Below are 26,223 nucleotides of genomic sequence, written 5' to 3'. Positions count from 1 at the left end.
TGCTGGAGGTAGGAGCTTTAAAAATCATTAAAATGTAACATAATTTTTGTATTATGTAATAATATCAGACATATTAAGTTACAATTGGTTATTGTACAGTAATACTATAGCCATGAAGGTAGCTATAGTTTCCAATCTTAATAATTAATCATACCAGAAACAACATTAGTAGTATCAGTTTATGTTTTTAATTTAGGGTGCTGATTAATACCTGCTAAAGCTACTATATATATATATATATATATATATATATATATATATATATATATATATATATATATATATATATATAATAATGCAACCCTGTGTGTGTAAATATATATATATATATATATATATATATATATATATATATATATATATATATATATATATATATATATATATATATAAAATACAGGGTTGCAATATTATTATTATTATTATTATTATTATTATTATTATTATTATTATTATTATTATTATTAATGTATTTGGCAGATGCCTTTATCCAAGGTGACCTATATTGTGAATAAAAACATAAAGTAAATAATTCTTAAATGGAAATGTCTGATCTGATATTGACTTGTGCATTCAAACATTACTGTAATAAACAGGTCTTGTATGTTATTTCTTAAATACTTTAAATTAGTAAATATAATATTTGAACTGCCTTCTCATCCAGGAAGTGTACAACTAAGGAGTCCCCATACAGCCTTTACTTAATCTACCAGTCTAACATCCTTAGCTGGCAGTTTATTACCTGGAGGCAAACTACATATTCAGAAGTTATTTACAACAAACAGCCAAGCAATTTGTCTGGAAACTAGGCTGGAGATCAAAGGATTGTTTGGATCTCCACTTAGCATATTTGTTTAACCTAGTTAGTGTTTTCAGAAAAGTGCACATGCTTTTCGATGATACAGAGAGCAGTCTTTATCCTTCCTTTTCTGATTATAGCTTGGGATTAAAATATTAACTCTGTTTTTGGGTGACAACTGGATTCATCAGCTCTTCATATGTAGTTGCCCACTGCTAGTAGTCTGTCTGATATACACCACTAGTGTATATTGAAGATAATCCTGATCAGTCTTCTAATAGTCAGTTTGAAGTGTTTGACACACAGCTATGACACATTTAGTTATTATGAGCCAGTTGACATTATATAGAAAAACAAAGTTTAATGATGTGCATTAATTGAGTGCATTTTTATAAAAGACATGACATTTCATTTACAATGTTCTAGGGCAATAATGTTAAAAAAATCCCACCTTTTCTTCCTCATAGACAACAATGAAGGGCGCACACCCAAGAGTTGTGGACAAGCCAGCTGTTAAATCAGAAAGCAGCTTAAGAAGATCAAGAAACCTGGAGAAACCTGCAGAGCCAGAAGAGGAAGGGGAAGAGGAGGACCATTGCACTGTGTCCTCTGGGCAAGGTAAGGAGGGGTGGAATAGTAACAACAGAAAGCTTTGTTTCCACTGTTTCCAATAGTGTTCTAGAAACAGCAATTGATGAGTAGTGCCAATGATCTCACTGCCACTTTGGTAATGAAAACGACTGTGATGAGAATGATGCCCCTGAAGAATAGATTTGAGCATGCATCTCAGCACAGTGAGACAAAGAAAACGCAGCTTACAAATGAAATTCACTGGTGGACATCAATTACTAAATGCTGCAATTCAGTTGCGTTTAGCAGGTCAAAGAATATTCAGAGAATGTGTGCCTGCTATTTTTAGATTGTGTATAGCATTGGCAAAAACATTTGGAAACTGTTCAGCGGGACGCTTGTCCCGGGGGTGGGTGGGGGTGGGGGTGGGGGTGGGGGGGGTCGGGGGGAGTTGTATACGCATCATACACGGGAAGGGTCATACGCAAAAACATCATATAATAATAGTATCCCCTCAACTCAACACCGCACGACCAGCATGACAGTAAAGATATACGCAATGAAGCGTTCTTACCTTTGTATACAGGTAAGTTAGTGATCAGCAGATGTGTCAGCCGCACAAAGAGCACAGCGTGTGGTTTTCACTAACTCTACTGTGCAGAATAAATCATTTTTTTTCAATGTGTAAATATCGGGACTTTCTTCCTATGCATCGGGATGCGTGACATTTGCTAGGAAATCGGGACTGCCCCGACCATATAGGGACTGTTGGCATGTATGCAAAAATAATGTAGTGTGTTACATTAGTAGTTTTCTGTATTGACCAAAATCTTAATATGCAGGTACAGTGTCTCTCTGCTTTTGATTTACATTGTTCTTTTTTTTGTCAAAATAATGGACTACACAAAGAATCCCATACAGTCAGATTGTACCTTGCTTGGAAGCTGTGAAGTGTGCAGTATAGAGTCGTAGTAAACTATTACAAAGTGCTCCTGGTGTATTTATATAATACCACAGTACTGCATTCAATACAATATGTACACAAATTACCCAGCAGAGGTCAGCATGTAGCATTCAACTAAAGTATAGGAAGCTTAGTGGATGGTGTAATACTTTACTTTTACTTTTATAGTTATGAAATGCTGAATGTGTGTTGCTTAACATTAATAAGCCCACCTGAGTCAATGATAACAGGGTCTGCTGGACCTCAAGTACACACTTTTCAACTTACCACAGCCATTTGTTTATGTGTTATATTCCAGTTTACACTTTCTCTGAAAGTTAGGCAATATTTTACACACTGATCCTAGATGTAGTTAAGAAAGAAATGCTAATAAAAATAATGCCATAGGAAGATCAAATCATTAAGAAAAACGTACATAATACAGTATGTTAAACATAAATCTGTAGTAGATAGATATTTAGGTGTAATTAGTAGATGCAGTGATGCATTTATATATTTTAACCATTTGTATTATACCATTCAAAGGTCTCATTATGTTTATTATGACAGACAGGATTAATCCAAGATGGAAGTGTACGCCCAGTGTATAGGTTCCTCAAACCCAAGTCATATTTTTTCTTTCCTTACAAAATGTGTATGTGTGTGTGTGTGTGTGCAGGGCAGGGGGTTGTTTGGGGGGTAGGGGGCAGGTTACAACATGCTCACCTACATACACGTCAAATGAGATGAAATAATCAGCTATGCATCACACTCATTTAACCGTCACTGAAGTCATAATTGTATAGAGTCGGATATGTGAGTGCTGACTGTAGTCATTTTTGGTAAATATGTAAACACTGTTAAACTGAACGGTAACATATACCCAGCATTTTGAAAACACAATAGAATGAACATGAATGATTTCAATATGCAACAGAAAAAATGAATGTCAAAGTAAATCACAAAATGATTTTAGAAATACCACACATAAATATGTAGTCTGGTAAAACAGACTAATGAGATATTTTGCAGCTGTAGGCATTATTTTAGAAATGAGATACACATGTGAAAAGTGGTGAATTGAATTGAGATAAAGACTGATCTGCTTAGGTCTCGTGTTGAATGAGTTTTTGTTCTTTATAAAACTGGGTTTGGGAGTAAGCATCTGCTCTCTCTCTCTGATAGTTAATATTGGAGTTGTTAATGCCCCCTTTGGCCATCTGTGCTCAATTACCATATCTGTTTGAAAGTTTCTTTGTTTTTCGTTTATACAAATAAACTCACTTCATACATATATATATATATATATATATATATATATATATATATATATATATATATATATATACATATATATATATATATATATATATATATATATATATATATATATATATTTTTTTTTTTTATCTGTGTATTGGTGCATTTTCCTACCAAAATGTAGCTGAAAGGCAAATTCATTAGACAGACAGAGATGTTTTTTAATTGAAGACAATTGCGATAATTGAATAGGGTTAGAAAGTTTCACACTAAACAACTCAATAGCATGCTGCATTTATATTTATTACATTTTACTTTGGTTACCAATGTAAGTAACACAATACAAATATAAGTGCAGAGTATTACAAGAAAGAAAGGGATTTGTTACTCAATAGATCACACAACTGCATGAACTGTACACTGGCTGGATAGATTACATGCTTTTTCTTTTATTTGTGTTCCTATTGCAAATTAACTCCATTGTATGGACTTGGATGGATGCCAATACTAATTAGCAAGGTTTTTTTTTTTTTTTTAAATTGAAAAAAAAATGATCCTGTTGTTAACAAAGGTACTTAAACATAAATTATGCGGTATTTGTTGATAGGTAAGAGGACACTGGTACAATATCCAAATAGAGGTCAACAGTGGTTAACAGACACAGATATCAAAAATGTCCTGAATTTACAGTGAAACCCTTGACAATGCAGCCCTGCGAGGAGATTGCGGTGTTTTTCAATGTTTATTATAGTCAATTCTGTGATGTCCAACTTGTCAAGCAATTGTTCTTGTATCAAAATGTAACTTTACTGCTTTTGGCAAAGACATTGCTTTTAAAATTATGGGGAACTTGTCTATCTATAGTATCTATGTATTCCTTATTGGGAGCAACTTGATATGGTTATGAAATAGGGATGAAATGATAGTACATTTCCACAATATGATAGTGAGCCCACTATTTCATGACACAACGATTATGACAAGTCGCAGTTGTTTTTTAACTACTTTCTTAACTTACATGCCATGAGGCTGAAGAAATCACCAGCTTTGTTTTTTTTATATCACAAGAAGGAGCAACAGCAAGGCGACACTACAAACTGTTAGCCAGCAGTAGATGTATGAGACTATTGTAACACAAAAATACAAACAATAAACGATAGTTGTTTTTTTTTAAAGGCCTCAAGCAAAACATTTATAGGCTCACAATTTTTTGTTTTCTTGAAGGCTTACGGTTTATGAAATCCATTATTATTAAAACTGTATTTTGTTTTAAATATAAATGGCCATGCCCTGAGGCTGTGTGGTCCAGTGGTTAAAGAAAAGGGCTTGTAACTAGGAGGTCCCTGGTTCAAATCCCACCTCAGCCACTGACTCATTGTGTAACCCTGAGCAAGTCACTTAACCTCCTTGTGCTCTGTCTTTCGGGTGAGACGTAATTGTAAGTGACTATGCAGCTGATGCATAGTTCACACACCCTAGTCTCTGTAAGTCTCCTTGGATAAAGGCGTCTGCTAAATAATAATAATAATAATAATAATAGCCACAAGCACTGTACATTGTAAATTAAACTTTACTAACATTTTCTATAGGGCCGCCTTTTTTAACATCAAATTATTTGTGGTTTAGAAACACAAATTAAAAGCTACTGTTTTGGGTTTTTTTGCACATATGTATGAGTATGCTTAAGTTGATTTGACAGCATAATCATAACTCTAGTTTAAATGTTTTTTTAAAATCTTGAATTTCAATTAGAAGCTTAAATATAAATAAATAGGTAATCGGCGACCACATTTTTTTAACCACAGTTACATTTGTACTGTTTTTTCATTTGTAAAATACAGTATATCCTCTTTATACTGCCACCATTGGAACCACACAAATTACAGAGTGTAGCATATAAAGAGGGTATTACAGAAAAAAAATGTAAATGACTAATTTGAGTAAATAAAGACAAAGTAAACCACAAATGCACACAATGCGTACTTTTTTGGGGCCCGTATTTCACAACAACAAATACATTTCTCTCAAAATGTATGTAATTGGTTAATGCTATGTGTCCGGAAGACATATCTTGTTGAATTATTATCCTCAGGTGGAGTTTGGAAGATATGCAGGTTGGATTAAGTGACGCACATTCAGGTTTGCCGAAGTTTAACTTTCTGCTCTGAGACAGTGGCAACAGTGCAGTTTTGCTGTGACAGATCAGCTGTCAGTGCCATGCCCTTACCACCTTCTGCCCATAGTGAGAGGTACGGTTTTCAAGAGGCTGGCTTGTACACATAAAACACTGATCCTCCAATATGAAGTGGTCGTTTAGCTTAGAGTAACATTCTTTCTTAAAATGTGTTATCATTTAGTACAAATAAAATTGCGAAAGCTCAAAGTCGGCAGAGGCATAAAAAAAATCCAAGACGGCCGCTGGATAAATAAAGAAGCTACATTTTGTGCGTAAAAGGTTTTTACACATTTAAAAAGTATTTTTGTATGTTTTCATTTCAGACATGTTTAAGTTATATGAAAAGTGATTACAAAAATCGATTTTATCTCTTTTTTGATAAAATCAAAAATGTCGTTTGACCACCCTACCTTTGGTAAGTCAGCGTCGCTTACTGTGTTTAAATTTACATTTTCATAACTTAACACATTGTTTTAAGTGTTTAGATTGCAATATTACTGCATCACAAAGTAAAGTCAATTACTCCACTGGGTGGTAAGTACGCAAGCACTACATCATGTTTGAAGTTGTTCCTGCTTTGGTTGTTGTGGTTTTGCCACATATTCTGCAAATTGGATGGCCATCTTCTTTGGTTCCTGTTATATCTTTTTTGTAGCCAAAATACATCCACACTGATGATTTTAGGCTATTATTCGGAGAGAATAACTCCTCCTGTTCTGCTTCAGTGACTATTGTTTTCTACGATTATCGGGCAATAAAAAAATGTCCATGATAGGATTATCGTAAATATTCGTGATCATGATATATTATAGAGTTGGCGCCATTTTATTAGGACACCTTGGGAGAAGTCAAAATATCCTGAATAAGTGGCTGTCCCAATTAAACGAGAGGCATTTGAGACGTTCTTAGTGATTCTAAATGAAAAGAAAAATAATAAAATCACATCACATTATGCTTAAATGTTAAATATATAATTTAAAATACAAGTTTAAAATTAATCGCTGTTTTTATTTCTACATGAAATGAAAAATAATGAAATCACATCGAGCAAGGCACCCAAGGCACCTGGATCCGTGTACATTCCGGCCAATCGTTTTTGCATTCTAAATCGGAAATCAGAAAACCAGAAAACGACTTTTTTCTATTTCGGTTTTTCATAAAAACAAAAATCGACCCGTTTTTCATTTTCCAATTTCTGAGTTTAAAGTACAAAATCTGATTCAGGCTTGTTTCCCATTTTTCATATTGGTTTTTGTAACAAAGTATTCGAAATTGAAAAATCTGTAATACAAAACTAAATAATAGACCATTTAAAAAAAAAAAAAAAAGTACTGATGCGTGCTCTACTGGTATCGAATGTGTCTCGTTGTTATGACAGCAGTGTGGCGTAGTGGTTAGGGCTCTGGACTCTTGTCCGGAGGGTCGTGGGTTCAATCCCAGGTGGGAGACACTGCTGCTGTACCCTTGAGCAAGGTACTTTACCTAGATTGCTCCAGTAAAAACCCAACCCCCCCGCCCCCCCAGTGAAACAAATTGGGTACCCGTGAAAGGGGAGCTCTAAACAACATACGTGAGCGCCCTGGACAAATGTGTTATGATAATATAATCCAGTTAAGTTTATAAAGTTAATTTATAAAGCCGGATATAAATATTAAGAACCGTAGGCTATCTGGATTGTTTCCCTTTATGTAAAGGTCTATTATTTTTAGTATTATTATAATGCACTGTACCTGAGTGATACAAGGATGATTATTATATTAACTTAATGTAGCCCTACGGCTGTATTCTAATACAGTACTTTGTAACAACTGCTAAATTAATTAATAAATAATGTTGGTAAACAGACAGAACACTTCCACGACAATAAGCACAGGAGCATCGTCATAACAGCGGGACACAGAGAGCTGGCCTTGTCTGACCATTTTTTTAAAGGTCTTGAAGGAGCTACATAATTTTTAAGATATTAAATGTTGTGGAGTGTTTTCATGCTGCAGTGGGGGGTTCTTTTGTAACAGAATATGGAGAAGGGTGGGGGTGAATTCTGTTTACAGTTTCGCACAGGTATCGCAGTTCCGTCTTTTGTAAGAGCTGCAAACCGCAGGGTGAGAGGACATGTTAGCATCTTACAGAGCTTGCCACAGGATCACTAAAGGGGGCTGGCACGCTTGGTTGAATAGGACTGTCCCTCTTCCGATACGTTAGTATATCTATCATATTTCCTGCAAAGTATTGTCTCTCCAGATATCTGCTTGAATAAAGACTACCTTCTTTATCACCGACTCTTGGAGATTGATTTCATTTTCCGTCCCTGCAGTCTGTTATTTATTTTTGTATTAGATTATTCCATTTCGAATACTTTGTTACAAAAAGCAATATGAAAAATGGGAAAACAAGTCTGAATCAGTTTCTGTATTTTAAACTCAGAAGTTGGAAAATGAAAAACAGGTCGATTTTTGTTTTTATGAAAAACCGAAATAGAAAAATGAGTCATTTTCTGGTTTTCCGATTTCGATTTAGAATGCAAAAACGATTGGCCGGAATGTACACGGACCCACCTGCGATGTTGACACACCAACTTTCTTTGCAACACCAGCCTGAGAAGCCACAGTTCAACATTGTTTACGCAATTTATGCAAATCACACCGTAATCACTTACTCGCTGTGTTAAGCGAACCTGTCTTGCTCTGAAAAGCGATCTCCGTTCATCATTTGAAAATACTGTATCCCAATTAAACGAAGTGACGTCCCAATTAAACAACATAAATAGCATTCAGCAGAAATCCCGATTATCAGTATCCCGATTAGGTGGCGCCAACTGTACTACCGAAAAAACTGCTTCATCCATACTATGAAATGTCACAATTATCGTAACTATTCTTCATATTCTTCTTTTTGTTTCGAATCACTTTGTATATAATCTCTTATTTCATCACATCCTGGTGACTTTTCAAAGTCAATATGTTAAAAAGCACCCTTGTAGTATATTTTACATCTACTGGGGGTAGATTAGTTGAGGTGCGCAGGCTAGTAATTACACTCTGGTGTACCTGCTGAACTGAGAGGACATGTTTATGAACTCTATTGAGGCCACTGGGATGCTTTTTTTAAACTAGAATATTTTTGTTTCTGAAATACATTTTTTATGCAGAAAGTATTAGGTCCTTATGTTATACAAATCATTACTATAATAGATTTGTACTGTTTGTATTTAAGTGTATATGACGTAGCTGCCTTCTTACAGTCGTGTAGGCCTTATTTCATTGATTAAATCTTTTGGCCACTCCCTTATTCCTGTTCATATAAGTTAAACTCATATGTTTCTACTCCTGGGAGTTCAAAATATATTTTTGTATCACTAAATCATCAATCTGTTGGATGATCTTTGGTATTTTTATACTCCATTGCCTTCCACCAACATTTTATAAAAAGATTAGGTTTGTCACTGCTACTGTATCCTATTTTTTCTAATCCTATCACTTCTATCAGATAAAACCACGATTCTGCAACAGAGGGCATGCCAATGGGGTGCTTTAAACTTATTAGTTTTAAAATGTCACCAGAAGGAAGAAAACATTAGTTAAGATGACTGATATTTTATAGCCGTACCAAGTTCCTTTTTATCATGATAATTTTGTCCATTTTTAACATAGCCTTTTTAAACTGGGCATGCTGAGTTTGAAGATGAGCTTACTGTAGGATGTACATTTTATTTGTTATTATTAAGCTGGCCTAATGCCGTATTTGTGAGCTGTGATTTTATTATCTTATTAGAAGTTACTATGTTGTGTTTAGGGTGTCTCTTACTATAGAAATCACATTGTGCAGTCTGTGTGAGAGGACTGCAAATGAAGATACTTTGCGTATGGTATTAAAAATTGGTGTCAGGGCTGATTTATGATCCAATTATTGGTGTACCCATAATCCAGAGTTCTCTGTTGTTACCACAGATGGTTTAGACATTTAAAACTAACACAATTACAATAATAATATTAATATGTAATTTATGTTATTTTGTAGTTGCCTTATCCACTTGAAGCCGTGCAATTCTATGCATTCTTAAAAGTATAGTAAGTCCAATCTTCTCCCATATGGTCTGTGGCTTAATAATGCAATCTTTATGAGATCTTACCTCTGTTCCTTTTTCTTCAATGTACATACACGATTCTGACATACAAGCGACTTGCACTGTAACCTCTGCAGTTCGTTTTTCACAAATTCAACAATACAATCTTTTCTGGATAGGTGAAGTTCATAAATCGAGGACAAAGTCAGAGTCTTATGTTGTGCTAAAAAGCCATAAACTGCATTTTACAGAGGTTTGATACTTGTTTACCAGTTTTATGTCATCATCTTTTTCCAAAATCCCCTTTCAAAAGAACCTTTCAGTTACTGGAATAATTTCAAATTTAAATCCTTCTTTTGCATTTCTCTGGCCTCTTTTAAGAAAGCTGTCTATTTTTAAGGAACTGTTTACTGCTCCTCATAATCCAGTTTGTTTTTCAACAGGGAATCTTATTATCACTGTCTAGGATGCGAGAAATCAGAGTGCATATACTGTACTTGTCTTAATCAGTAACAACTCAGGAGGTTGTTTAGTAAAACGTATCAGTTGAACAAGGCACTTGGCAATACGCGTTTGCAAAACTTGCAGAGAAGTGTTTTAGCATGGAGAGCTATTTGCAATTCCCTCTACATACCTCCACCTAGGTTTGCTTCTGTTCAGACCTCAGCTGTAGTTAGTCTGGCATAACATGTTGTTTATACTTTAAAATCCCTTTTTATTGAATTTTAATGTTGTTCTTGTACATTTGTCCTCTGTACTACTAACCTACGATTTGTAGCTACCAGGATGAACTATTGTATTCAATTTCTATTTATATGTCTTAGAAAATTATAATACAGTTATAAACTAAAAGTTGGCACAACACATAGCACATTCAGTAAATGTGAGACGAGTATTTTTAATACTAAAGTAATTAATGGATGCACCTGCTCCCGTACTTTATTTATGCATGTTCATTGTAGGGGGTTGTATTGGGACACTGGTGAGTGTATATGAGAATGTAGCTCTGGAAAATGCTTGCAAGGCCAACTTGTTTACCTATAAAAACAATAAACATGTTTACAATGACTTTTAGCAAACCCGGTCGGTACATTATGTTCCCATAATACACCATTTTTTCACACACTTCATTTTTTTTTATTAAGTGTGTGAAGTTGTACGACGTAGGGACAAGAAGATTAATTCATAATTTAAATGCAACAAAAACACAAGAAGTTCTCATTCCAAAATTCCTAACTTATCTTAAAGGTGCAGGCACACATTTTTCAAAATGTTTAGTGGTGCTTGACAGTGTGATTTTGTGTAGCCCGACCAGGTATGGGTAGGTTAAGGTCCGCTACATTTCCACTACAGAGCCAGGGGCAGGACATTGTTTACTAGCTGATGAAAATGCATAGCCCTACGTAATGACGTGTTTCAAGGCGGCCACTTCAAAACTCACCAGAAGATGGAAGGAATGCATGATTAATTGAATTTAGGTGGAGCAGCACAGTAGAAGACGATTAATGTATCAGAAAGAAATAAGAGTGGTGATGAGGAAGAATCTATTAAAACTCAGTCTGATTACCACTAGTAAACTAGCACTTCTGCCATGTTAGTTTGTGAGGCCCGTGTGTAGAATGCTGGTACACAGTGTGCATAAACAAAGGCCAAGATGATAATGTTAAATAATTCTCAGTTTATTTCATCAGTACCCAAGAAAGTTAGCATAGTTGTTAGCTCTCTAAACTCAGCCCCATTCATTTTATGTGCATATTACTCAGGCACTGTAAAAGCCACCTACCTGCTAGACTGAAAGTGAAAGGGGTGATATCGTTGTAAAGCTTAGAATCACAGCTTTCCAGCAATAAGTATAAGCATAAGTAGTTCAGTGAGAGATAGGGTGCTAGAGAAGCTGCAGACTTGGAGACAGACAGCGTGAGAGTGAGAGAGAGAGAGTTTTATCCATTGTGCTTGTGCCAGACAGGAACTGCTTTAATTAAAGAGTGGCACAGGAAGTAATGGGACATGGCCTGAGCATGTAAAATTGTAACTAGTTCTCTTCAGTGTTCCTTATTCTGTTTTGTTCAAAACAAAGTTGTGATTATGCACAGTTGGTAAAAGTGCTAATAAAACCTTTGTTTTTCACCCAATTTGCTTAATTTTTTCCCCCCATTTTCATTTCATATTGAAGTTCAATGGTGCAGTTTGATTACTATATATATATATATATATATATATATATATATATATATATATATATATATACCAAACATAATACATATTTTTTTTGGAAAGGCATTTTTTTTTTTTACATATATTCTCATCTCTGTCACATATAGTATGCCTGATCCTGTTGCAGCTTACATAATATGAAAGGAAATTTTGTGGCCTTTCATGTTGCAGCACAAACTATCCAGTAGTTAAACATACATGAAAACATTAAAAAACAGGCAGAAATAGGGCTGAGTGTGTTAATAGTCACTGTCCACAAATCTTGCTCACAAAAACGGCACTTTCAGTTTAGTACAGAATTAATATAACTCAAGGGAAATAAAAAGGGGGATGGGAGCTCACCGTGTCCCTAAAACAAATCAAACTAAATACACGTCACTCTCAAATACATTTAAAATCACACATAAATCTCAAATAATACATAATAGGAAAATAATATCAGTTCATAAACTTATCGTGCAAAACTAAACAAAACTAAAAAAGGTGCAAAAAGGAATGTATCTTTCCCTCAGCTTTTTTCATGAACGTAAGCTTTATATTTCTTATTCCTTTAAGTTCAATACCAATAAAACAGCACACAATACAAAAGTAAGAAATAATTAAAACAGTCAATGCAAAAACATTCTAATTCCGAACATTGACCCTGGTGCCCCGCCCACGGCCTGCTTCAGCCTGGGGCCAGACTCAGATATCTTGCCGGGCCATAGTTTCATGGCTCGGTTCAGGGCCAGCTCCACAAAACGCACAGTAGAAACAGGTCTTTCAAGGATCTTCACAGGTCGAGTACGACAGTGGAAACAGGGTATAAAACACCAAAGTATGGTACTGCACGTATGCTGTACACAGAAAATGATTGCAAAAACAAAGCACTGCAGTAGTATTTGGTGATTTAGAAAACAGCATTCTAAAAACAGTTCTTACAGTGCTTTCTCAGTCCATGCCACAGTAATCCAACACTTTTTTTGCACCGTAAGTGCGGGTTAACCTGAGACATACATGGGGTTTAAAACAACAACAACAACAATAGCGCTCACACAAACACAAACTGGCTTTGGAGGTTAGTGAAAAAATGGTTTCAGCTTTTTAACGGTACAGTAATTGTATTAATCCCTTCCTTTCTTCTTTTCTTTTGTTGAACGTGGTTAAACTGAGCAGTTGGTTTTACATGAAGTGACAGCATGTAAAAAGTGAAACTAAATTACCTTCTACAACTGAATCCATTCTGTCCTGCTAAGAGCTGAATTTACTGTTTTAGACCCATAATAAAATGTGCATTGATCAGTTTCCATCTGTACCTTTCAGTTGGTAGCAGCTTGCGTGAATGACAATAGAGGGTATCTACAGTGTTGGCTATTATACTACTGTATTTTAAATGTATATTAAATGTATTTTAAATACACTTGTAGTTTTAATAAATAGCTTTAGAAGGAACAGGCTTACGTTAAACACTCAATTTGCAGACTGTTGTTTTTTTTTTGTTTTTTTTTCATCAAATCTATAAAGGTATTGTGTGCTGATCTACTGTTATCTTTAGGCCATTTAAATGCATAGAAAGATACCAGCATGGTGTTACCAGATATTTAATTTCTTGCTCTTATTGTATTACTTGTATTGTAACACTTGAAATGTATTTGCTTACGATTGTAAGTCGCCCTGGATAAGGGCGTCTGCTAAGAAATAAATAATAATAATAATAATAATAATAATAATAATAATAATAATAATAATAATAATAATAATAATAATAATAATAATTGTTGCTTTCTTTCGTTGAACTCTTTCACACAAATCACCCAGAAATGCAGGTCTAAATTATAAAGTATAAATTGTTATAATGTCTAACTTGTATATTCCTTGAGGACAGTGTTAACAGGGGACTAGTACAATAATGTGCAGATCTGTACGATGTTGTCTTTTGCAACAGGAATATGTTTGTGCGTTCTTAAAAGACAATAGGTGATACCCATTATTGGGGGTTCAGTTTCAGTCTTGCTCATTAAACTCTACCATTTTAGCATAGCCCTACCTCATACAAGCTTATTGTAAAACCTCTTACAAATGCAGGTCAATTGAAAAATGTATTGTATTACAAAGGTACACCACTAGCATACCAGTCACTTTGTTCCACAGTAAACATAGACAAACATAGTAGGGCTAAAATCACTTTGAAACAAATCTTTTATAAATTGTCAGGTAAAAACAGCACTCAAAAGTGTGAATAACAGTACAACAGTATTTGCAAGTTATTCTAACATTCAGAAGAAAAAAATAAATTCTGTATTGTAATACCCATGACATTGTCATTGTGATTTTTTTTCTGTACCCACATGACATTGTGACTATGTGTACAAGACTTAATATGATACAAACTTAGCCAATATGGACACCGCCAGATGGCAAATGTAAATCTATCTACTTCTAGTAGAATTTATCTTTTTCATTTGCTCTGTGAGTCTCTTTCAGCCAAGCCTGTTTTTCCACCTCGCTCTCCCCAGTCTCGCTCTACAGCGCAAGCCCCACCTCAACCTGCCAGCTCTGTTCACGTCATCACTCCAGCTCCTCCTGAAGCCTCAAAGTCAGATCATCAGCTACCAGCAGCCGAAGCTGCAGAACTGCAGTCAAAAATATTCTAGGACGTTAAACAGTTTATGCAACCTTTTGCAGATGCTTTGACAGTCACAAACACTCGTCTGGACGGTATAGATAGCCGATTCGCTTCACCGGGAACATCAGCTGCCGCCGCTGTTTTTTCTCTATCCGCCCCTCCTTCCTCCTCAAGCATTTCAGTCTCCGCCCCCCTTGCCGTAGCAACTCAGCCAGCCTCTGCTTCAACTTCAATTCCAGCAATCAACATACCAGAATTCAACCTTGCATCAGCTTCTCCTCAGTCAACAGCAGGTATTCACCGCCACACTCTTTCCCCTTAATTACGCCGTCAAATAATTGAAGGTAAGGATGCCAATCTCGTTGCCATTCTTATTGCATCATCAGAATTCATTGATCATAGAGTTTGGATTGTGGAGATTTATCAGTCACATTAAAACACCGTGACCCTCACCTTCTCAAAAATCTTTCTGTTGGTGGGTTTGTTCTCGCCTTCTCTATCTTCCGGGACATCCTCTGCTCTGTCTATCCTCATCGCTGTTCTGAATTGGACCAGTATCTTTATTACATTGTACAGTTATCAGTGAGATATGGGGAATCATGTTTTTTGAATATCATAAAGCATTTTGAGCCAAAGCAGCAGCAATTCTTTCTACAGATAACGTTATTATTGATTGGTCTTCCCCGGATAACAATCTCTTCAACCGTATTTTCAGTGGCCTTCGGGCCAATGCATGCAGAGTCTGTGCCTCTACAGCTCATTCAACAGCTCTGTGTCAAAAAAGAGCGGTTGCCAATTCATCCTCCAGACCTCCAGCCACCCCTCCTAGATTCAGAGACCGCTTAGCAGCCCCAGTTCATTCTCTTCTCCACATCAGCAGATCCCACTCAAAAGATGTTTACGGCCGCCCCATCAATTTCTCCAAACAAATTGTCCAAGATCCAAACAAATATGCAATAACTTTAATACTTCCTCCTGTACTCACCTTCAGTGTAGATTCCTTCATATGTGCAGCTTCTGTGGGGACGCACACTCAAAATCTATCTGTCCAAGTCATCCTCAAATGACAATCAAAACTATTGTTAGTTTCCACCCCCATCTGTATCCCAGCTCTCGCCAACACATTCCAGCAGCATCCTGATAAACAATTAGTCTCCTATCTTATTAATGGCCTCCAGTTCGGATTTTCTACAGGTTTATACAACATCCCATCTACCTCTCATTCATCTAAAAATCTCCGATCAGCTACTCTAGAGCCCCAAATTGTCTCGTCCTTAATCTGAGCCGAAGTGGACAAAGGTTTCATGGTCGGCCCCTTCTCCGCTCCACCCTTTCCTTCCTTTAGAATCAATCCCATTGGAATTGCCACCTGGAAAATCTGTGGTAAAAAGCATTTAATTATTGACCTCTCAGCCCCAAGAGCCAGCTCTACAAGCAGTATCAACACCCTAATTCCCCAGGAGCAATTCTCCCTTCATTATATTACAGTTTTAGATGACATCAAATTAATAAAAATAGCAGGTCATGGCGCCTGGCTCGCAAAAGCCGACATATCTGCTGCATTCAAAATTATGCCTATTCACCCCTCACTTCGTTAGCTCTTTATAATCTGCTGGAAGGACAAATTCAACTTCACCATTCAACTCACCTTCGGCTGCCGCAGCAGCCCAGAGATTTTTGATTCTCTCTCCGAAGCGCTCTGCTGGATTCTTCTTAACTCATATCAGGTCCTTTCCTGTTCCATCTCCTTGATGATTTTCTCCTTATATCCCTCCCCTCAGACCCTCCAGCTCAAGCAATTTCCAGTCTTCAAACCCTATTTTCTTCTCTAGGAGTCCCTCTTTCAGAAGACAATACCATCGGTTCTCGACTCGAGTTTCTTGGAATCACTTTAGATACAGTTAAATTTGAAGCCAGCCTTCCTTTCGATAAAATAGCTCCCATCTGCCATCAATAAATTTCAAGCAGCAAAATCAATCTCCAAGTGCAACCTTCTATCTCTACTGGGCCATTTCAACTATGTAATCCGTATTATTCCCCAAGGCAGGACTTCCATTTCTCACCTTCTCGCCCTTTCCTCAATAGCAAAAAACCTGGATTCCCATGTAAAAATCTCCTCAGAAGCCGGAAAAGACATCAAAATGTGGTCTACCCTCCTACAACACTGGAACGGTCTTTCGCTATTCTACGATGACTTCATTTCTGCCCCTCATGATTTCTGTCTGTATACCGATGCTTCTTCCCTAGAATTCGGAGGTGTCCAAGTCAATGAATGTTTTTTACGACAGCTGGCCTCACGAAATTCAAAATCTCTACCAGCATCTCAAATCATCAGCTCTCCTTGAAATCTACCCTATCGTCGCAGCAGCTCACCTCTGGGGGCACTCCTGGTCTAGGAAATCAATTTTATTTTTAAGCAACAATCAATCTTAAAGGCAGACCCCTCCCCCATCATGCAACTTCTCTACCGTCTCATGGATTTCAGTTTCTTACAACTTCATAATTCAAGTTTGTCATCTTCCAGGTATTTTCAATAATGCAGCTGATGTTTTATCTTGTTTACAGATCACCAAGTTTAGCAGTCTGGTTTCTTTAGCAGCTCCAATCGCTCTGCAGGTTCCCCAGTTCCATCATCTCATATTCAATTAAATGCATCGCTCTCCAATCTACTCTTATCAGCAAGAGAATATATGTCATCAGCCCTCTCTCCATCTACCAGGTCTTCCTACACTACATGTTGGTCGTCATTTTCTTCATTCTGCGACCAGAACCGAATATCCCCCGATTCCATTCAGTGAAAATTGGATTGTAGCATTCATTGTCCACACATCTTTCGCCAGCATCCATAAAGTCCTACATCTCGGGTATCCAATTTAATTATCGTAGCTTGTCCATCCCCTCCTTCCCCCGTCATCTCCATCCAGACTATCCATATCTTCAGACATCCTCTCCCAATTAATTTCAATTTTGTGCTCAGGATGTTTTAATACATTTGACGATCTGGTGATGGAAGCTATGTGCCTGTCAGCTTTCTTCGGATTTCTAAGAAGTGCAGAATTTACAGTACCATCGTTATCCAGTTTCCCAGCCATAGGTATTCGTTCTTGCGACCTTTCAGTAGTTCCTGATAATCATTTCATTCTGTTCCGTCGCTCATCATAGACTGACCAGCTTTGTCAAGGACAATTTATTCAACTATCCAAGATAAACTCCCATGACAGCCCTTACACTTCCTTGTCCAAGTTCCTATCTGTCAAAAAAACCTTTGGTTCCCTAGATCCCCTGTTTATTGATTGTTCCCATAATGTCATTACAAGACTCTGGTTCGCAACTCACCTTTCTTTTCTTATCACCAAAGCAGTTCTATCTCCCCAGTTCTATACCCCGCAACTCATTCAGGATCGGCGCAGCCTCATCAGCAGCAAAAGCCATTGTTAATCATCACCTTATAAAAACTATGGGTCACTGGTCATCAGCAGCAGTCCACTCCTACATTAGTTCTCTTCCTACAGACATCTCAGCAGCCCACCAATCAATTGCTAGTATGCCTGGAGTGGGGACACCCTTCCCGCCAGGACCAGAGGTTTCCTCCTAACAGAGGGTTTTTTTCCTCTCCACCGAGGGTCACACATAGCCCGTCTTACTAACCATCTCTCTTTTTTGTTGCGCATTGGCACACTGTCTTTTGTTTGTCTTCACAGGTGCGGTCCTTGCTGGGGGCCGGTGGTCCATCCTTTTGGGGGATTAGTGAGTCTCACTTCCCCAGCCTCGAGTCTGGCGCAGCTACTCATGCCTTCGTTCAAAAGGGGGGTCCTTGCTGCAGAGAGTCAGAGGGGACCACCGGCCACACTATTCTTTCGCATCTCATGTGCTTTTTTCTCGTCTCACCCAGAGACTCTGTTGTATCCCTCTCACTGTGCCAGTAAGAGCTGTAATCATCTACAATGCTTAAATACTAAAATCCAAATACTAACAAACTCTATCTTTCAGTGCCTGGTCTTGGAGGACTTGCCTCACCTCTTTGAGGGCGGCTCCTGGAGAAAGGGATTCTCTTTTCTTCGTTCTTTTCAGGTTATGAACCTTTCCGTCCTCTGGGGGCATGGCCCGGTCTGCGAGGCAGCGCCTCCAAGGATTCTCTACAGTCAGAGGATTTCTATGTTTTTCAGGGGGTCCCAGGGGCCCGTGGGGCCGACCTCTGCGGTACGAGGTTCTTGCAGTATAAAGTCCAGACCCCGTCTTTTGCCCTGGCCCGCAGGCCACTAACAGTTCAAAACAAGCACTCCTGGCCCACAGGCCATCATCACTCCATCGAGGCTAAGCCTCTAAGTACTAACCCATATTCTTCATGCAGCCCTAGCTCCCGCCCGTGAAATGCACACAACAGTATATTTTACATCTTGCAAGTTTACAATTTGGTTTCTGCTGTATAAAAATAGGGCTTACACTGGAAATTATATTTTCTTACATTATGATTGTCACTGGCCTTCGGAAAGACAAACATAAAAAATGTCAGTATAAGGAAGGAAGCTGAAACAAATTTGGCTACATGGTGTACAGAAGAGTACAATTCATGAAATTCACATACAGATACCATTAGAAGAAACATACTTCATCTAATGATTCAATTTGATGATTAGGTAAGGGACAAATGTTATGATTAAATGTTTTACGAGGCAATTTACATACTAAATAGATCATAATACTGTTCATACTTCATACAGAAGAGGAGGCAGGGAGGTTTCTAACCACTACTTAAAATACACTTAAATTCAAAGAAAGAATGGGTGGATCCCGTCATTTTCAAGGCAACATCTGTCTGGCTCACATACTTCAAACCGGTGATTAACAGGTGAGCTAGAGATGGTCCTTTCACATATACTAGCCAGTGACCCATTTTTATCATGACTGAAGATTTAAATGAAGATCAGGTGTATGAATTTAATGAAACTCTCTGCAAGATGCTGCCAAGTTTTCATTGCACACGACTACAAAAAAAATCCTCAAATCGAGTCACCATCTTTGCTTGTGCAAAAGTGACTGGAAAACACAAGCTTCCTTTGATGGGAATGCAGCAGTGCCTCACTGAATCAAGCAGTTTGATATGGAGGCACTGCCAGTTCAGCATTCTGTCACTAGTAAAGAGAATACTTGATAATGATTCTACTCACGATTAAAATTGACCCAGGTTACTAGATTATAAATAAAGATTATTATTATTATTTATTTCTTAGCAGGCGCCCTTATCCAGGGCGACTTACACTTGTTACAAGATATCACATTATTTTTTACATACAATTACCCATTTATATAGTTGGGTTTTTACTGGAGCAATCTAGATAAAGTATCTTGCTCAAGGGTACAGCGGCAGTGTCCCCCACCTGGGATTGAACCCACAACCCTCCGGTCAAGAGACCAGAGCCCTAACCACTACTCCACACTGCTGATTACATCATAAGCAGCCTACAGGAGACCATGGGTGCCAGGGTGAGGCTGATATTCTGTTTGGGCCTTCAGAGCATAGCCACATTGAAGCAACATACATTATCAACAAATGCCTTGCTTATAACATCATGAGGATCCATTGTGTCTGATATCTCCTGGTTATACTAAGCATTTAGCATAGTTTAACCTAGTTTGCCATGTTTATTAATATGTTTTACCATACCCGCTAACCTTTACAATGCTATGCTTTACCCCATGCTTTTACTATACTTTATTACACTTTGCTATGCTTTTACTATGGTAAAACTGAGTTTCAAATTAAAAACAGTAACTAAAATAAATAAACGTAAGCTGTTTTGCAGCCTTATTTTCAGCTTATTAATAATGTTCATAATGCATGAAAACTCCTATTGGATTAATACAGAGTTGTGTAGACCATTATTTAGACCTCTAAGACGAGCCCCCTACCCATTTCCACCTCGTTTTTATTATTGATGTACGATATGTTTTGGGACTTACCAGCTTTTACATTTTTGGTAGCAGAAATGTCTTTATTAATTTCTGTAGTTTGGTTTGGCTTTTTTGGACACTTATTAACATTTTGATCAATGGCTCTGTCAGTACTCAATACTCAGTCGATACTGATATAAATGAAATCCCTACTTTTATTTGTATTATTTGGATACATTTCTACCCATTTCTTAAACACCAATTCCTAATAGCAACACCAATTCCAATTCTGTTTTTCCTCACTCTTGCAAAGACTACTGACAAAACAGATACAGACATTTGCAGTATTGTCATTCATAAGATAAAATCTCTGGTTGGGATTTGAACCTGGGTCATACAGGGGTCAACACATTAAAGAAACCACAGGGCCAGTGTCATCTACTTTAATATTTTTTTAAAGTAATATCCGATAAATTCTATGCAACTGAAAGTTTTTTTGTTTTTTTTTATCATTATTATTATAATTATCAAGAGAGGCTTTTGCTATTAAATAGAAAATCCAGTAGTTCAAAAGGAGACAAATTAAAACCTTTTCAATACCACTGATAATTAGATCATTTGTTCTGGACTATTACCCACAATCCGGCTTAAAAAAGACAGCAAAACACAATGACAAGGTGGCAATATTAATATTTTATTTTAATATATAACAAAATGAAAAATACATTTATTAAAAAGCAAATATACATTTTGTGCAATTGCAATGTTAATAGTCATTTATCATAGCTACAGCATGTGTATTTCTTTTTGATGGAAGTTAAATGCTGCAGTATAAGCGGATGATTCAGTTTCTGTTTCTTCGGTTCTTTGTAGGCCATCCTTTGTCTTTTCATTTTTGAAGATGTAGTGCATTGGGCAATGTGTATATTAAAAGGAACACTGTTGCCTTTTCTCACCCATGGATTTGGAAAGAATTTCACTCACCAGTTTGTTCTTAACCTTTTACAAAACAGTAATTGTATGTAACTAAGATAAATCCCAAACATAACAATCTTAGACAAGACATACAGATGAGGTATAGTTACTCTGTTGGATATTTCTTCATTTTTTTCAGAATCTTGGCACGTGCCGTGGTTTATTTATTCTCAGTGCATCCCAGGAGATTATCAATGGGACTGAGGTCAAGGTTTTGGTCAAGCAATATCAGACCTAGTATTTTCTTTTACATCAGTAGCTTAATTGCCAGTGTGGCTGTGTTCATTTCCCAGATTTACAACTTGTAAAAGTAATTTTCTTTAAATTCTGATAGATTTGTTTTCATATTTTCAACATTTGTGCTTGCTGATAAACATGGGAAAACAATTTACCTTTCTACCACAATTGCACAATTGTTCATTTTCATTACCTTAATGCTACTGAATATATATTGTCTTTAGCGTGAGTTATATACATTCAGATCTGCTGGTGCTTAGATCCGTAAAACAAACCCTATTATCTTACCAAATTTTACTTTTTGTCAAATGTTGTATCTTTTCACAGTATATTATCATAATCACTTCATTTGTACACTGCTAGCAGGAACTCTGAAAGCAGGCACTTCATGTACAGAGGTTGATAAATCAAGTCTTAATTGTACTGGTCGCAAACAGCTTGTCTAACAGTCTGCTAGTGTGTTACTATGCTATTTCCTATACTTTTAAACTGAACAAATGTACATACAGTAATAGAGCAAGGGTTTTGGTGTATTCTTAAATAACTACATAAATTACATAAATAATATACATCTCTAAACACCTATTATAGCTGAACCTGCTTTACTGGAATCAGTCAGAATCAGGATATGTTAACTCTTTATATACGGTACTTAAAGTGATCAAAAAGCTGTTTAAATTAACAAACAAAAGCTTCAAGGTGGCAATCTTCTTTATGCTAATTGTTGTGATTATATTTCTTTTGAGTAAACTAAACTGATCAAAAGCCAAAAGAAGTGCCTTCCTCTGATGCACACCCTATAGGTATTTTAAGCTCCCTGAGGGATGGGGGTGGGGGTGGTCTCCAGTGCTCACCCTTAAAGTCACACCCTCAGTTTCAAAGTTTTTGCATTATGTTTTTTATGATTAGTTCAGCCAAAACTCAAGGTGTCCACCCCATACAACATGTAACACATACTGTAATAGCTCTTTGAGTATTTTGACATAACAGCTTTACATTTAAAACATGTTCTCAACCTAATGTACAGTCTGAATACTAGGAGTAGTCAAGCAATTGCACTAAAGGCAATGTTAGCAAATCTGGGCCCTATGGCCCCAGTAATCAAATTATTATGCGAGGGGGGGGGGGGGAAGCATATCACTCCATACAATAAACTGATATAAAATTCCATTACCACTGCACTGATGAATCCAAATAAAAATTGCTCCATATTTGCTTTGTTATTTGAATTAATTTATATTTTCCTAAAACAGTTTCTCCCATCTAAATTTTGTGGGCCCATAGTTCGAGATAATACATAATAGAAACAACATGTGAGATACAGCAAGTTTAGATAATTTCTTGTATGTGTTATAATGCAAAATGGTTGTATCTACCCAAATGTGTTGATATCATTTTAAAAAGAACAAGGTGATCCTACTTCTATTACGTAATTATTCTGTAATCAAGCAAATCAAGTGTCTGTATAAAATGTTAAAAAAAGTAATTTATTTAAAGAAAAAATATCCATAATAGACTCAAGAGTATCATAAAGAAAAAAAAAACAATTATAGATTCCGGTCACACAGAGATCTCAGGGGACTTGGACACAACCTGGAGACAAGCTTGTTCTGGTGTCCCCTAGTGACAGCTGGTAATGGAAATACTTGCTTCTCTAAGATGCCCCTTAAGTGTATCACTCACTCCGAGGACTGGATTTGAGGGCCCCCAGGCTCCACATAGAAGTGTGGCAGCCTTTGTCATTTTAATCGGCCCCTGTTTGCTAAGCGATTCTGCTATTTACTTTTTGCTGGAAGGGCTTGTATTTACAAGTAGGCAGAAGGCTCAGTGACATCACTGTGACTTGGCTTATGTAAGCTCCGTGGCAGTATCTCGAGGCACTTTCTTTCTTTTTTCAATATATGGGCCTGTCTAATGCATGTGCTATCACAGGAGGGTTACATGGCCTACAGGGAGGAATTACACCTAATTACTCAAATAATTGCTAGGCTGCTGCCTTACATAGTCACCAAAAATAATGTCCAGGTTTCTGGCTTTTGTAGATAGTCTTCTAGAGACATTAACAGAGAGTCCCCTTTTAACTAAACCTATTCATTCACAAAATAATAAAACAGGGCGCTTGAGCTTACAAAATTAATAGGCACCACTTCCATTACATATATTTTAGGTTGTTGTTGCCGTAGCGATAAAGTCAGGGACATTGAAACTCGTCTGTTGAGCCATTGTTATCATCCCTGGCCATCTGCTGCAGAAGAGTAATATTCCATCTCATTTGCATGATGACTGATACATGGGAAGCTTGGAAAGACATATGCCATAGCAATCCTTTAATGAAAATCAAAGTGAAAGTTTTGGACCCACAGTCCGAAAAAAAAAAATAATAATTATGTGTGAGTGTGTGTACATGAGTGTGTGATTGTGTGTGTGTTTGTGTGTATTCACGTGAGTGGGAGGGTGAAGGAAAGGGGGGGTCACTGTTGATGTGCAAATGTGCATCATATTGAAGAGCTCTGAATAGGAAATTGTGACGTAAAAGGGGACAAACGCAGGTGCTTATCTCCAGGCAGTCAAAGGCACAGTATGTCATATTCCTGGGGACTACCTTTCAAAGCCACAGCTCCAGCACAGGCGGAAACATCAAAAAAACTTCCAGGATCAAAAGAAAAAGTAGGTTTTTATTCAAACTGCATTACTGCTACTACTGTAGTAAAGTTTACTGCTTGTGTTTGCTATCATGTGTGATTCGAGATTTTTAGGATTAACAGATTTTTAAAAAAATCTCTTCAATTAAAACATGATATAGTGTTTCAGCTGGAAAATATTTATTTGTCGTGTATTCAGATTGTTTTGAAATGTACATGGAAAAAAAAACGTAGTTTGATTAAAGTTGTCTATCATAAATACTGTTAAACTACTTTTAAATACTGATTTACAAAGATTTTTAACTAACATTCCTAGCTGTATGATTCTGTTGCACTGCATAGGGAGAAATGGACCTTAACCATTTGTGTAAAGATTTTTATATATATATATATATATATATATATATATATATATATATATATATATATATATATATATATATATATATGTGGATGTAAAAAAGGTGAAATATGGTCAGTTTCATTTTTGTAGACTGTAAAACTATATTTAAAAAAAAGCATGATTTAAATCAGAAATGTTGAAGCAATAGAGCATTTGATTAATGTTAACCACTTCAGGCAAACATTACAGGTTGTATTTTGGCATTTTGAAGCGATTACATGGCTCAAACTGTTTTTTAAGAAGCATGACCTATTTTTAATCATCCAGATAATATTTGATGCTGTCTCTCTGAATTAAACTCACAGCAAGTGTTGGAGTAGAGATGAGCAAATCAGTAAGACGGGTATTATGTGGGGGAACAAAACAGCTTGTCAAGAGCCTGTGCAGCGTTTGGGTACTTAATATCATAACCGGGGACAATGTAACCTCACTCCTAGACCTTCAATAACTTATGAAACCAAACTGACTTTACTTTTCTTGCCTCACTGCCTCCTCCAGCTCTAATCAAGTTGAGATAGAAATGGCTGTAGTCATAATAAGCAACTCACTTTGGGATTTTATCAGTTTTTGTTTTTCTTTATACAGCAGGCTAGATCCAGATCAAACTCGGCCAAACTCTTAATTTATCTGGATGCATTCAGCAGATGTTCTGTTTATGTTAGGCATCAACTCGGCCAAACTCTTAATTTATCTGGATGCATTCAGCAGATGTTCTGTTTATGTTAGGCATCATCACAAGTCACAAAGTGGAGTAGTACTGTACTGTACATTAGCTTTATCCCGATGAAATTAGACTTTTTCAGAGCATCTACTGTATATTTTTAGAGATGTAAATGCTTTTTATTTTTACTTGCTGAACATTTTAATGGGGAACTGGGGGGGTGGGGGCACCAGGAGAAACTTGTTATCAGCACTAAAGTAGTTAAGCTACAGGTTGATTTCTTAACACAAGAGCTAGTCACGTTATCATCTGTAGTTTGGTTTTGGCAAGCTGTGTGGTTCTCAGCTGGGCTGCCTTAAACAAAACCAAACACAAATCCAAATGTGTGACAGACTACAAATAAGCAAAATGTGTAAAGTAGCCGACAGTAAGTTGATTTGAAAATTGCAAAATATGCACAAGTGTTAAGATGTTCGATACTATAGGCATACAATAAATGACCTTTGTTAACTGAAAAGAAAAAAATATATTGAGTCAACTTAATAGACACTTGCTGTACCAAAAGCTCTTTAAAAGCATGTGTACTGTGGCTTTGGGAGCTAGTGCTATTTTTTTACAATGTGATTTGCTTGTATATAGTACTTACAATTACATTATTTTACCTTAATGTTAGTAAGAAACAAAGAGTGATATACAATATTTTACACTACATTCATACAATTGTTTTCTTATCCTGGGGAAAACAGTTTCTTCATAAAGGCTTCTCAGTACTTCAGGAAAAGG

At 36.7% G+C, this 26,223-nt stretch overlaps 1 protein-coding gene across 4 annotated transcripts in view; it reads left to right on the top strand.

Moving 5' to 3' along the window:
• LOC117435441 (suppression of tumorigenicity 18 protein-like) overlaps positions 1 to 26,223 on the top strand; it is a 109,790-nt gene that overhangs the window by 20,120 nt on the left and 63,447 nt on the right. For 3 of the 4 annotated variants that reach the window (XM_059016793.1, XM_059016784.1, XM_034058590.3), the window contains exon 3: positions 1,267 to 1,417. In XM_059016793.1, coding sequence (XP_058872776.1) covers positions 1,267 to 1,417 — 151 coding nt within the window. Of the gene's footprint in view, positions 1 to 1,266; positions 1,418 to 24,315; positions 24,402 to 26,223 lie in introns of those variants that run through there. The other variant, XM_059016795.1, reaches the window with a different exon arrangement.

Source organism: Acipenser ruthenus, chromosome 3 (assembly GCF_902713425.1).
Source record: "Acipenser ruthenus chromosome 3, fAciRut3.2 maternal haplotype, whole genome shotgun sequence".
NCBI classification, from domain to species: Eukaryota; Metazoa; Chordata; class Actinopteri; order Acipenseriformes; family Acipenseridae; genus Acipenser; species Acipenser ruthenus.
This window is presented reverse-complemented; position numbering and strand designations above follow the sequence as displayed.